General features: G+C 45.5%; 1 protein-coding gene across 8 annotated transcripts in view; it reads left to right on the top strand.

The window, feature by feature from the left end:
* Nucleotides 1–13,970, top strand: part of hhip (hedgehog interacting protein) — a 169,810-nt gene that overhangs the window by 99,703 nt on the left and 56,137 nt on the right. For all 8 annotated transcript variants that reach the window (XR_010964347.1, XR_010964346.1, XM_067992444.1 and 5 more), the window contains exons 10-11: nt 1,465–1,607; nt 2,915–2,996. Coding sequence is in view for 6 of the 8 variants with exons in the window: in XM_067992444.1 (XP_067848545.1) it covers nt 1,465–1,607; nt 2,915–2,996 (225 nt within the window). In the remaining 2 variants the exon portion in view is untranslated. The remainder of the gene's footprint in view (nt 1–1,464; nt 1,608–2,914; nt 2,997–13,970) is intronic.

Here is a 13,970-nt window from a genome sequence, read left to right as displayed (position 1 = left end):
TTCAAACTGTGCCAACTAGAACCAATTGCTTTTCGTATTTTCTCCTTAGGTTGAATTTATGTATCTTCTGGCTTGAATTGGGGAAAGGGTAGGGAATTTTCATCTTCACTGCCTGGGCAGTAATCTGGTGGAGCAGATTGCTCATGCATGATAGAACCCACTCAATTATTATTCCATTGAAATCAATGGGATGAAAATCGGGCAAGTTCTACAATGGATAGGCAATTTGCTCCACCAGACTACTGCCCAGGCGGTGAAGGTGAAAAGTACCCCATTGATTCAACTTTCCACCACTACCTGCAGTCTTGTTGGTAACTTGGTTGGGGAGTGGAGTTGCACTTTGTCCAGATTCAGAACATTTCTCTCAGTTTATTGAGTCCATTGAATAAAATAATGTTTGCTTTATGTTCCATTGTACGTCTTTCAGTTTATATGGTTGGAAATGTTATGCTTTCTGCTTTCACAGCTCTTGCTCAGTTTTCCAAGCATGTGCTCTTTAAGTTGTAACAGTCATTCGAGGGGTTTGGGAGTCTTAACTTTGTTTATACTTACAGCTTTGTGCCAGTATAAAAGTGGTATTGATCTCATAACTGTATAATGTTGCCAATGTAAACCCTTAGGAACTATAAAAACTGCTCTGAATGTGTTATAAAAACTTACCACCCAAGAGTTGGCTTTTGGATGGCTTCAACCCAGCATTGAGTAGGTGAGAACACCTGTGAAACTGAAATTGGCATAAAATTCTCATGCTCTTCAGCAGCCCTTGCAAACATGTTCTGATGCAATTGGCAGTTAGACAAAACAAGTTGTAATGGCCTTTAATAGTTGCAGTACACCAGTGAAATTTAAGATACAATTAAATACATCTGTGGCAAATTATTGTGTTTATTCTTGCAATTAAAGATACATTTTTCCAATGTATTTTATGATTACTATGGCAATGTACTTTATGATTTCAGCCGCAGGAGATTACATCTTAGATATGTATTATTATTTAGAAACAAACGAAGTGTAAACACAACTGAAAGAGGGTGACATATGAAGTGAAATCCAATTGCAAAGATGAATTGGCATTGTGTTAGTAATGTAAACAGACTTATTGGATTCTCTGATTAGGATTCTTATTTGTGGTTCATGTCTTCATTATAGGCATGAGTCTTTACGGATGCATTGAGACTTGTATTCCTCCAGTTAGTGTGGTTATTAACACATATAATCAGTGTATGTCTTAGCTACAATTAAAAGTTTAATTCCCAACTAATGTTATCCACTGCAATAGAGTGATTTAGCAACCCTCAAAATCCCTGGTGCCAGTGGGTAAATTGGTTTGAATATTGTAAACGTTAAAAGATGTCCCAGAAAATCTTAGATTCATTTCAAAAACCTAGTTACGACAGGGAGAGGCTATAGCTCAAAATATTTATACAGTATGAATAATGATCCATTTTTTGCATATAATTTCAGGCAACTGATGAGTCTTCAACAAAACCCTTTGAACAAACTGTGGCAGGAACGAGCCTTGTGCCTTGGCAGTAGCACCACATGCAGACATTCTCTTATTGGTCATAACACAGGAACGGTTTTGGGATTTGGAGAAGATGAATTAGGTAATCAACCCATTGTTTGCAACTAATTGCTACTGCTAAAATTTCACTTCCTATTTACTGGAGTCAAATTTAATTGGATAAATAGAATTTCTATATTACAAATCAGGCAAATTAATCATTTTTTTGTAATTGTTGTAAATAATATGAAAAATGTAAGACTGCATTCGCAGGGTGTTTGATTGTATGCACCATGTCAAAAAAGAATTCCTTCAGACAGTACCAAGACTCCAAGCTATGCTGCACAGGGGAAGGCCACAGAGGCCTACTGCAGCCATTCTCTCATGACCCCCAACGGACTCCCAGGTAGAGGCTGGAGAGCCCATCTCAGTTATGCAAAAGAGCCCATCCACAGCAAATCAGCTGAGGTAAGAGGCTTATATTTGAGGTGGGTGAAACTCCTGCCACGACTAAGATGTGCCAGAATCCTGCCCCTGTCTGTGACATGACCATTTCTACAACAATCTTTGTTTATGCATTGCAAGCATATTATGGAGTGGGTTTATTGTGTTTTTGGAACCTTCATTAATTTCCACATATTGTCTGAAAGTACAGTGAGATAGTATTGCAAGAATTTCTATTATGGAACAAGATCAAGTATTAATAGAGCTTGTCAGTGCTTGGCAGGTTTTTAAAAGTTTTATGAGGTGGTGAATCATCACATCTGTATCTACTGAAAATAATTGGCCACTGTGTTGCGATTTCACAGATTACTCCTATTGAAGCAGCTGTGAATGTGGTTTTCTTTAATACAGTGACCTCACTGAATAATTATGGACATGCGAGGTTTTATTTCTAAGAATTAGCATTCATGTAATGAACAAAAATATTTCACATTGACCCATGTACAGCACCAGATTAACAGGGTTTTCAGACTATAGACAAAATCATATTTAATAGTAGACGGTATCTGTGATACAGTTCAAAACATTTCCTTTCACCTCGCTCTCTTCCTCTTCACAGAACCTTCCAGATCTTACCCTATATACCCAATTTTCCCCTCCCCTTCCCCAGGTGTTTATATGTAATAGCATTTATGTAAATACTGTTAAAACAGATTAAATATCTTAAAGCAAGCTGTCTGGAAGCAGACTTCAATTCGGTGGATTTAAAAAAACATTACTGTACATGTTAATAGGGGATTTAGCATTTTAGTTTACAGAAAGGCAAACAGATTTTTGACCATGTAACCATGTACTCCTATCTGTGTTAAATATTTTCTTAATTGTTGCGGACAATACATTAATAAACAGTAATACTTGGACTGCATGGGGGCAACGTTTGAAAACTTTCTAAATTGTTGTTTACAGGTGAGGTTTACATTTTGGCAAGCAGCAAGAGTGTGACACAAGCTCACAGTGGGAAGCTCTACAAACTGATAGACCCAAAAAGGTACAGCCCTGGCAAATGTTCATGGAACACATAGTGTTCAGTTTGTGCGCCACATGGTATCAATCGGTGTTATTATATCTGCTTGGCAGCCGAATTAAAGAATGAGTGAAAACAATGCAGACAGCACCATCAAACTCTTCAGTTATGAGGGTAAAAAGATCATCCCACATCTGTATTTTGTTAAATGCTAAACATTAGGTAAAGCAAATGTCATGGTACCTGGAACAAAGTAGTAAAACCTTGGAACTGCAAAACAAGTCTTTGATGATTAAAAAAAATATTTTAAATCTTTTTTTAAAAAAAACTTTTATGCATTTAACTTTTACAACTTAATTGCAGAAGCTTCAGTGAGGATTAAAATGAGTTTCAATTTTTGGTAGCACTGATCCAATTGATTGTGCTTGCCTCAGCAATCGTTAAAACAGAACTAAATGTCATTTTCATTGGTAACTCTTGTGTGTCCATAAAGCTAGAAAGATATAATCAGATTGTCAATACCTTTTACTGACTTACATCATCGTGGAAAATAGCAATCCAGATGTTAAGGCTATTTTGTATGCATAATGTGATGCAGGTTCAACAATGTGAGGAGGTCCTGTCTCCCTTGTTGAGTAGTTTGAAATGTTCGGCAATCATCTTCTCAGGTCAGCTAAGTATTTTTCAGGAATTTATGGCTTTTTTGTTGCTGCCATTATTGATTGTATTCCATTGTCATCTTTGACACCCTTTTGAGGTCATTGATCTGCTAATGGGGGTTGTCTGTGGTCTAGGTTTTTCACTGTTTGTTACTACCAGCATCAGATGTAACTTTCATTGGCATAAGACTTGTATATGTATAACTGTCTCAGCCCCTTAATACCTGACAGTCAGATGCCTCTGGAGACTGTTTTCAGACTAATAACCATGGGACACAGAGGCTGTGAGTCACATATCTAATTTATTTATATAACTTTTTTATATTCAAAAATTCAATTATTTAAACCCACTATTTGAGCATGCCACTCTCTAAGACTAAAGGGTGATTTCCCCAGTTCATTGTGCCAGGAGAGCACATTTGCAGCTGGAGCACAAGGATTGGGGAATTGGGAGTGAAGAACACCAGGTTCTTTCAGGTCTGCCATATCCTGCTTTTCTATTATTAGTGTGCTGAATTGTTTGTGTCCATTTCATGCGTAAGCCCCAAATTAGTCCTCACATTTGGCGCAAAAATATTTGAATTTCACAACTCCGCAATTTGCGCTAGGTTTGCTCTTTTTTTACTTGTACACTTATTTGGAATTGGTGCAAGGCACAAACCTTTAATTTGGAGCAGCAGCCCTTTAAGGGTTGCATACTCACAGTTCTCGATTAACACACAATGAGCTAAAAGCAACTTCTTTGCAGTTCTTTGAGAAGTACTGATCACTGTGTGCTGCTTTGATTCAGCAGAAAGCTGAGCATACAGCTATAATTGTAGATCTCTTGCCTAATAACTGCCATTGAGCTTTCTGTGGTATTGGTGCTGCAAAAAAAACATGCTGGTGTTGCATGACTGATGCAATCATGCACCTTCACCCAAGCTTTTGGCATCCAGCAGCATCCGACCCATCACCGTGGCTTTATAGTACTCTGCTCGTGCAAGTAACAAAAAACCAAGTCAAAAATTGACTACTGAAAGGCAAATATAATTTAAATCATAAACAAACTAATCTGAAACTGGAAAACATGCATCACATCAATAGAATATTACATCGGTTGTGATGAAAACCTGTCAGGCACATTCATAACTATGGTCTTCCATACTCATGGAATATTAATTTATTCAACAATTTGCTATGTCGTATGCTCAGGTGAAGCAATTCCTTACGGATGAAATTGGGTAGCCTGTTAGCAGCAAGAAAATGAATGTAAAATGATGTCCTTTGTCCATTGTTATAACATGAATTTTTTAGTGAATTGTAGAAAGCAGGCAACAGCATAAATATAGAAAATAGAAACAGAAAATAGGAGCAGGAGTAGGCCATTCGGCCCTTCGAGCCTGCTCCACCATTCAATATTATCACGGCTGACCCTCTGGGCTCGATATTAGCAGGGCGGCGGGTTCTCAGCAGGAGGTCAACTGGGCACGTGGGTAACGCGCCTGGTGAAATCAGTGTGCTCCGCACGGAATCGCAGGCTAATTGGAGCCAATTACCTGTGCTTCCGGGTTTCCCGCTGGTAAGCTGCGCTGCGGGCGGACTGCACATGCGCAGCAAGGTCTGTCAGCTGGAGGAGCTCTATTTAAAGGGGCAGTCCTCCACTGACAGATGCTGCAGGAAATAGGAAAAATTACAGCATGGAGCAGCCCAGGGGCAAGGCTGCTCCCAGGTTTAATGATGCCTCACTCCAGGTATCATCAGATGGGGTGAGGAGGAGGGGGAGGACAGAGATCTTCCCCCCGGCGGGTGGGAGGAAGCAGCCTGTCTCTGCCACCAAGAAGGCCTGGCTCGAGGTGGCAGAGGAGGTCACCAGCACCACCAACATATCGTGCACCTGCATACAGTGCAGGAGGCACTTCAATCACCTAAGTAGGTCAGCCGAAGTGAGTACACTTACTCATTCCCCTCCCCTCCGCCTGCCACATCACCACCCCCACTCCACATCTCCTTCTGCACTGCCAACACTACTCTATCACATCACTCCTCACACCCACTCAAAGCTCATCCTTATCTTACCTGCACTTACTCACCTCGCCAGTACTCATCCCAACACTACCACTCAACCCAATCCTCATACAATCTCATGGCTCTATCTCATACTTACCCTCTCATGCATCTCGTTCACGGTCAGCCTCACTCAACCTGCCACTACCTGTGCTGCAGCCACAGGGCATGCATCACATATGTGCAGTAGGAAGCGTAAGGCAAATGTGTTGTGAGCATGAAGGGAATGCACAAGCATGTTTCAGGGTTTGTCATGGTGTTTACCTATATTTAATTTCTGATCAACTCATATAACATATTATATTGGCACCACTACTGCCACGTCTTTGCGAATCTTGTCTGGTTTGTGCAATAATGCCCCTTCCTGAGGATCACAATGAAGACCCACAACTGATGCCACCCATTGTGTCACTGCAGAGTGGGTGTAGGTGTATTTGCAGGGCTCTTTTGTGCAGACGACTGAGAGACGTCGGCGATGTCCCCGGTGGCACCCTGTAAGGATGCGGAGGAGAAGTTGTTGAGGGCAGTGGTGATTTTGACAGCGACAGAGTCATACCTAGCACAAAGGAAGATGGTAGTGGTTGTTGGAGGCCAATCATCTCAGCCCCAGGGCATTGCTGCAGGAGTTCCTCAGGGCCATCTCCTAGGCCCAACCATCTTCAGCTGCTTCATCAATGACCTTCCCTCCATCATAAGTTCAGAAATGGGGATGTTCGCTGATGACTGCACAGTGTTCAGTTCCATTCGCAACCCCTCAGATAATGAAGCAGTCCGAGCCTGCATGCAGCAAGACCTGGACAACATCCAGGCTTGGGCTCATAAGTGGCAAGTAACATTCGCGCCAGATAAGTGCCAGGCAATGACCATCTCCAACAAGAGAGAGTCTAACCACCTCCCCTTGACATTCAACGGCATTACCATCGCCGAATCCCCCACCATCAACATCCTGGGGGTCACCATTGACAAGAAACTTAACTGGGCCAGCCATATAAATACTGTGGCTACGAGAGCAGATCAGAGGCTGGGTATTCTGCGGCGAGTGACTCACCTCCTGACTCCCCAAAGCCTTTCCACCATCTACAAGGCACAAGTCAGGAGTGTGATGGAATACTCTCCACTTGCCTGGATGAGTGCAGCTCCAACAACACTCAAGAAGCTCGACACCATCCAAGATAAAGCAGCCCGCTTGATTGGCACCCCATCCACCACCCTAAACATTCACTCCCTTCACCACCGGCGCACTGTGGCTGCAGTGTGCACCATCCACAGGATGCACTGCAGCAACTCGCCAAGGCTTCTTCGACAGCACCTCCCAAACCCGCGACCTCTACCACCTAGAAGGACAAGGGCAGCAGGCGCATGGGAACAACACCACCTGCACGTTCCCCTCCAAGTCACACACCATCCCGACTTGGAAATATATCGCCGTTCCTTCATTGTCGCTGGGTCAAAATCCTGGAACTCCCTTCCTAACAGCACTGTGGGAGAACCGTCACCACACGGACTGCAGCGGTTCAAGAAGGCGGCTCACCACCACCTGCTCAAGGGCAATTAGGGATGGGCAATAAATGCCGGCCTTGCCAGCGACGCCCACATCCCGTGAACAAATTTTAAAAAAAGGTAAGAAGATGGTGCTCGGGCCAGCTGGGAGCAGCTCGGCATGAAGGAGGCTGCAGATGTCCACGACTACATGTCGAGTGACTCTGAGCCTCTGTGTGCACTGCTGCTCAGAGAGGTCCAGGAAGTTGAGCCTCGGTCTGTGGACCCTGTGGCGAGGGTAGTGCCTTCTGTGACGCATCTCTCTCTGCAGTTGCCCTCCCACCTGCTGTGCAGGTGGATGTGTCACAGCACTGTGTTGTGGGGCTCCACGTGTTAGAGGTGGACGGCGTGGCCGGCGAGGCTGGTGATGCTGTTCGTCCTCCGAGGAGGTCATGACTGCAGCTACGGCGGCCCCCATCTGGAAGATGTACATTTGAGGGGGTTCGCAAGGTAGGTACATGTGCCTGGACACCGGGGAAAAGTGTGCAAGTTGGTGAATTTTACTGTTAGGAGGAGGGTGGTGGAGGCCAAACTTTGTCCAAAGTGACAGAGTGGCCTCCTGCAATGAATGAGGGTCTCCCCCCCCCCCCCCCCCCCCCCACCCCCGTCAAATGGACCTTTGCAGCTGCCACAGGCTGATGGCTGCAACACGTCCATTTGAACTGGGAGTGTTTCCCTTAGTACGGGAAACAGTCTCAGGTCATTTTAAAATCCCAGCCTTCCTAAAATATCAGGTCAATCAGGTCTGTTAACGAACTGAAGTGCCTGTTTACGTACTTTAAGTGGCACCCCGCCGGCTTTAATTGCCGGCGGGTGTCCCACATGCGGGGGCTGCGCCCGCATGTCAGCGCGTCACTGGGGAACCTGGAAGTGGGCGGGTTGGAGCCGGGCTCCAGACCTGCCCCGGGAATCCCGGATTTTCGCAAACCCCCCGCCACGAATGCACCCGATTGTGGGTGCGAAAATCGAGCCTTCTATCTCAATACCATATTCCCGCTCTCTCACGATACCCCTTGATGCCTATTGTGTCTAGAAATCTATCCAGCTCCTTCTTAAATATATTCAGTGACTTGGCCTCCACAGCCTTCTGTGGTAGAGAATTCCACAGGTTCACCACCCTCTGAGTGAAGAAATTTCTCCTCATCTCAGTCCTAAATATCCTACCCCGTATCCTGAGACTGTGACCCATTGTTCTGGACCCCCCCAACCAGGGGAAACATCCTCCCTGCATCCAGTCTGTCTAGCCCTGTCGAAATTTTATTTGTTTCAATGAGATTCCCTCTCATTCTTCTAAACTCGAGTGAATACAGGCCGAGCTGACCGAATCTCTCGTCATGCAACAGCCCTGCCATCCCAGGAATCAGTCTGGTGAACCTTTGCTGCACTCCCTCTGTGGCAAGTATATCCTTTCTTAGGTAAGGAGACCAAAACTGCACACAATGCTCCAGGTGTGGTTTCAGCAAGGCCCTGTATAACTGCAGTAAGACATCCTTGCTCCTGTACTCAAATCCTCTGGCAATGAAGGTCAACATATCATTTGCCTTCCTAACTGCTTGCTGCACCTGCATGTTTGCTTTCAGTGACTGGTGTACAAGGACACCCAGGTCCCTTTGTACATCAACATTTCCCAATCTATCACCATTTAAATAATACTCTGCCTTTCTGTTTTTCCTTCCAAAGTGGATAACTTCACATTTATCCACATTATACTGCATCTGCCATGTATTTGCCCACTCACTCAACTTGTCTAAATCGCCTTCAAGCCTCTTTGCATTCTCCTCACAACTCATGATCCTACCTAGTTTTGTGTCGTCGGCAAACTTGGAAATATTACATTTGGTTCCCTCATCCAAATCATTGATATATATTGTGAATAGCTGGGGCCCAAGCACTGATCCCTGCGGTACCCCACTAGTCACTGCCTGCCACCCCGAAAAAGACCCATTTATTCCTACTCTCTGTTTCCTGTCCGTTAATCAATTTTCAATCCATGCCAGTATATTACCCCTAATCCCATGTGCTTTAATTTTGCACACTAACCTCTTGTGTGGGACTTTATCAAAGGCCTTCTGAAAATCCAAATAAACCACATCCACTGGTTCTCCCTTATCTATTCTACCAGCTACATTCTCAAAAAACTCCAGTAGGTTTGTCAAACATGGTTTCTCTTTCATATATCCATGTTGACCTTGTCTAATCCCGTTGATATTTTCTAAGTGTCCTGTTATCAGATCCTTTATAATAAACTCTAGCATTTTCCCTACTACTGATGTTAGGCTAACCAGTCTGTAGTTCCCTGTTTTCTCTCTCCCTCCTTGTTTAAATAGTGGGGTTACATTTGCCACCCTCCAATCTGCAGGAACTGTTCCATAATCTACAGAATTTTGGAAGATGATAACTAATGCATCCACTATTTCCATGGGATGCAGATTATCCAGCCTTGGGGATTTATCGGCTTTCAGTCCCATTAATTTTTCCACCACTTTTTTTACTAATACCAATTTCCTTTAATTCCTCCTTCTCACTAGTCCCTTGGTTCCCTAGCATTTCTGGGAAGTTATTTATATCCTCTTCCGTGAAGGCAGAACCATAATATTTGTTTAATTGCTCTGCCATTTCCTTGTTCCCCATTATAAATTCTCCCGTTTCTGACTGTAAGGGACCTACATTTGTCTTCACTAATCTTTTTCTTTTTACATACTTGTTGAAGCTTTTACTGTCCACTTTTATGTTCCTTGCAAGTTTACTCTTATACTCTATTTTTCCCCTCTTAATCAATCTCTTGGTCCTTTTTTGCTGAATTCTAAACTGCTCCCAATCCTCAGGCTTGCTACTTTTTCTGGCAACTTTATATGACTCCTCTTTCGATCTAATACTATCCTTAATTTCTTTTGTTAGCCATGGTTGGGCCACTTTTCCTTTTGTGTTTTTGCACCAGAAAGGAATGTATAATTGTTGCAATTCATGCATTCGTTCCTTAAATGTTAGCCATTGCCTATCCACCGTTATGACTTTTAATGAAGCTTCCCAATCTATCATAGCCAATTCACTCCTCATACCTTCGTAGTTTCCTTTGTTTAGATTTAGGACTCTAGTTTTGGATTGGACTACTTCACTTTCCATCTTAATGAAGAATTCTATCATGTTATGGTCACTCTTTGCTAAAGGACCCTGCACAACAAGATTATTAATTAACCCCTTCTCATTGCACAATACTCAATCTAGGATAGCCTGTTCCATGTTGGCTCATCAACATACTGATCTAAAAACCATCTGATACACACTCCAGGAATTCATCCTCCACCTTGTTTTTGCTAATTTGGTTTGGCCAGTCTATATGTAGATTAAAGTCACCCATGAATCCTGTAGTACCCTTGTTACATGCATCTCTAATTTCCTGTTTGATGCCATCCCCTACATTACCACTACTGTTTGGAGGCCTATAGACAACTCCCACCAGTGTTTTCTGCCCCATGGTGTTCCTTGACTCCACCCAGACTGATTCTACATCTTGATTTTCTGAGCCAATATCCTTCCTCACTATTGCTCTGATTTCATCCATTACTAACAACGCCACCCCACCTCCTTTTCCTTTTTGCCTGTCCTACCTAAATATCGAATACCCTTGGATATTCGGCTCCCAACCTTGGTCACCCTGCAGCCAAGTCTCCGTAATTGCAATTATATCATATCCGTTTGCATCTATTTGCGCTGTTAATTCATCTACCTTATTACGAATGCTTCGTGCATTCAGATACAGTGCCTTTAGATTTGTCTTTTTAACATTTTTAGACATCTTAACATTTTTTTGTACTACGCCCTATTTGTCTTATTACCATTTTGTCTTACCCGGATGTAAATCACTTGCTGTCTTTACAGTCACTGTAGTGATATCTTTACACTTCTAAGTACACAAAACTATTAGCTGCGGCCTTGTCGGTATTGAAAATGGTTGAGTGCTGCTTGTTCCAGTGTTTAACTCTTAACAACCTTACTATTTTTGAGCGACATTTATATCGTTCTTTTAATTAGGATTCCTGAAGTTTGGCATCCATGAGCCAGCTCCCAGCTTTCACGCTATTGAATCATTTCTACAGCCCAGCAGCAGTCTCCTAGGGCTCAATTTTGAAATGGTGGCGAGTTGGCAGCAGGGGGGTGAAGGTGCGCGTGGCAAACCCAAGTAAACAAAACTTACCGTTTCCGACGCGATTGCATCGTAATTGATGGTGATTAACGTGCTCTCGCGGTTTCGCGCCGGGCTTGACAGGCTGGCTGCCGACAGTAGTTGCAAAGCGGTGGGGGATGGAACGAGAAAGAGAGAGGGCAAGATGTCATCTGGCGCTGGAACGGAAGATCGGGGTGGGGTGGGGGGCGAAGAAGGCAGATTGGGGGGGCGCGAAGAAGGGGAGATCGGGGGGGGAACGAAGAAGGGGAGATCGGGGGAAACGAAGAAGGGGAGATCGGGGATCGGGGGGAACGAAGAAGGGGAGATCGGGGGGAAACGAAGAAGGGGAGATCGGGGGGAACGAAGAAGGGGAGATCGGGGGGGGAACGAAGAAGGGGAGATCGGGGGGGAACGAAGGGGAGATCGGGGGGGAATGAAGGGGAGATCGGGGGGAACGAAGGGGAGATCGGGGGGAACGAAGAAGGGGAGATCGGGGGGAAACGAAGAAGGGGAGATCGGGGGGAACGAAGAAGGGGAGATCGGGGGGGGGGGACGAAGAAGGGGAGATCGGGGGGGGGGGACGAAGAAGGGGAGATCGGGGGGGGGGACGAAGAAGGGGAGATCGGGGGGGGGGACGAAGAAGGGGAGATCGGGGGGGGGGACGAAGAAGGGGAGATCGGGGGGGGGGACGAAGAAGGGGAGATCGGGGGGGGGGACGAAGAAGGGGAGATCGGGGGGGGATGACGAAGAAGGCGAGATCGGGGGGGGACGACGAAGAAGGCGAGATCGGGGGGGGAACGAAGAAGGGGAGATCGGGGGGGGAACGAAGAAGGGGAGATCGGGGGGGGGGACGAAGAAGGGGAGATCGGGGGGGGGCGAAGAAGAGGAGATCGGGGGGGGAACGAAGAAGGGGAGATCGGGGGGGGAACGAAGAAGGGGAGATCGGGGGGGGAACGAAGAAGGGGAGATCGGGGGGGGGGAACGAAGAAGGGGAGATCGGGGGGGGGGAACGAAGAAGGGGAGATCGGGGGGGGGAACGAAGAAGGGGAGATCGGGGGGGGGAACGAAGAAGGGGAGATCGGGGAGGGAACGAAGAAGGGGAGATCGGGGGGAACGAAGAAGGGGAGATCGGGGGAGGGGGAACGAAGAAGGGGAGATCGGGGGGGGGGAACGAAGAAGGGGAGATCGGGGAGGGAACGAAGAAGGGGAGATCGGGGAGGGAACGAAGAAGGGGAGATCGTGGAGGGAAAGAAGAAGGGGAGATCGGGGAGGGAACGAAGAAGGGGAGATCGGGGGGAACGAAGAAGGGGAGATCGGGGATCGGGGGGGAACGAAGAAGGGGAGATCGGGGGGAAAAGAAGAAGGGGAGATCGGGGGGGAACGAAGACGGGGAGATCGGGGATCGGGGGGGAACGAAGAAGGGGAGATCGGGGGGAAAAGAAGAAGGGGAGATCGGGGGGGAACGAAGACGGGGAGATCGGGGGGAACGAAGACGGGGAGATCGGGGAGGAATGAAGAAGGAGAGACTGGGGTGGGGGGACGAAGAAGGGAAGACCGGGGTGCGGGGGGGAAAACAAAGAAGGGGAGATCGAGGGGATATCGGACATCAGAGCAGGGTGGAATGTTAGGTTGATTTTGTGTTTTAACTTCGTGCAATGGTTTTTTATTTAATTTATTTTGTTTCTTTTTGCCTGATCTGGCCCTTCAGGCATGATTCAGAAGCCATGGGAAAGCCGCCCAGGTAAGTTAAAAAAATCGTTCCAACTACTTAATCTGTCACAAGTAAAGTACCTTAAGTACCTCAATGAGGTACATTTGGCTCTTTAACTATCATCCCGCCGGCTTTAATTGCCGGCGGGACTTCCGGATTCGGGACGCATGCTCGCAGGTGTGTCCATGGGGAACTCGGAAGTCGGCGGATTGGAGCCGGCTTCCGAACCCGCTCTGCATTTCTGCAATTTTCGCAGCCCCCCTGCCCCCAACGCACCCCAATCTACGGGTAAAATCGAGCCCCTAGACTCTGAGTCTGAGTCTGTCACCAAGCTATGGGAAGTGGATTTAACACTATAACCACCATCAGCTGGCTCACGAAATCCAACTTAAAAGGAGAATAGTATAAAAGCAACTTTAGTCTGGAGCTGGAAGGAGCCTTTGGATAGTTTAAAAACTGTAAACCCAAATCCTGTGATTTACATGCCCTCCGGGCACAGGTGCTAACATCAGCTAAAATCATCAGTGGAGACATCTGTAATTAACTAGAAGTTTCAAATCTTCCTTGGGGGTAATTTTTGTCGATTTTTACAGATTCATTGAAATAGTTCTTGGTTTGTACATTCTTTAAGTTCCCTGAATGACTCCAAGTCTGTCAACTTCCATTTGGGAATTTCTGACAGAAACATTGCACACATACAATATAAGTGAATCTGGCCAAGAATAACAATGCAGCTTTCTTCAGTTATTGGATTTTGGGGGTAATTTTAATGTTATGTCCTAGTCTTTTATTATAAGGGTTTTTAAGTTATGTTTTGTTGTTCTGTCAAGAGTTGGTAATTGGTTGAGACGTAGGAGACAGAGAGAAGGGATAAAGGG

This window comes from Heptranchias perlo, chromosome 1 (genome assembly GCF_035084215.1).
Source record: "Heptranchias perlo isolate sHepPer1 chromosome 1, sHepPer1.hap1, whole genome shotgun sequence".
NCBI classification, from domain to species: Eukaryota; Metazoa; Chordata; class Chondrichthyes; order Hexanchiformes; family Hexanchidae; genus Heptranchias; species Heptranchias perlo.
The sequence above is the reverse complement of the archived record's forward strand: the minus strand, read 5'-3'. Positions and strand labels throughout refer to the sequence as shown.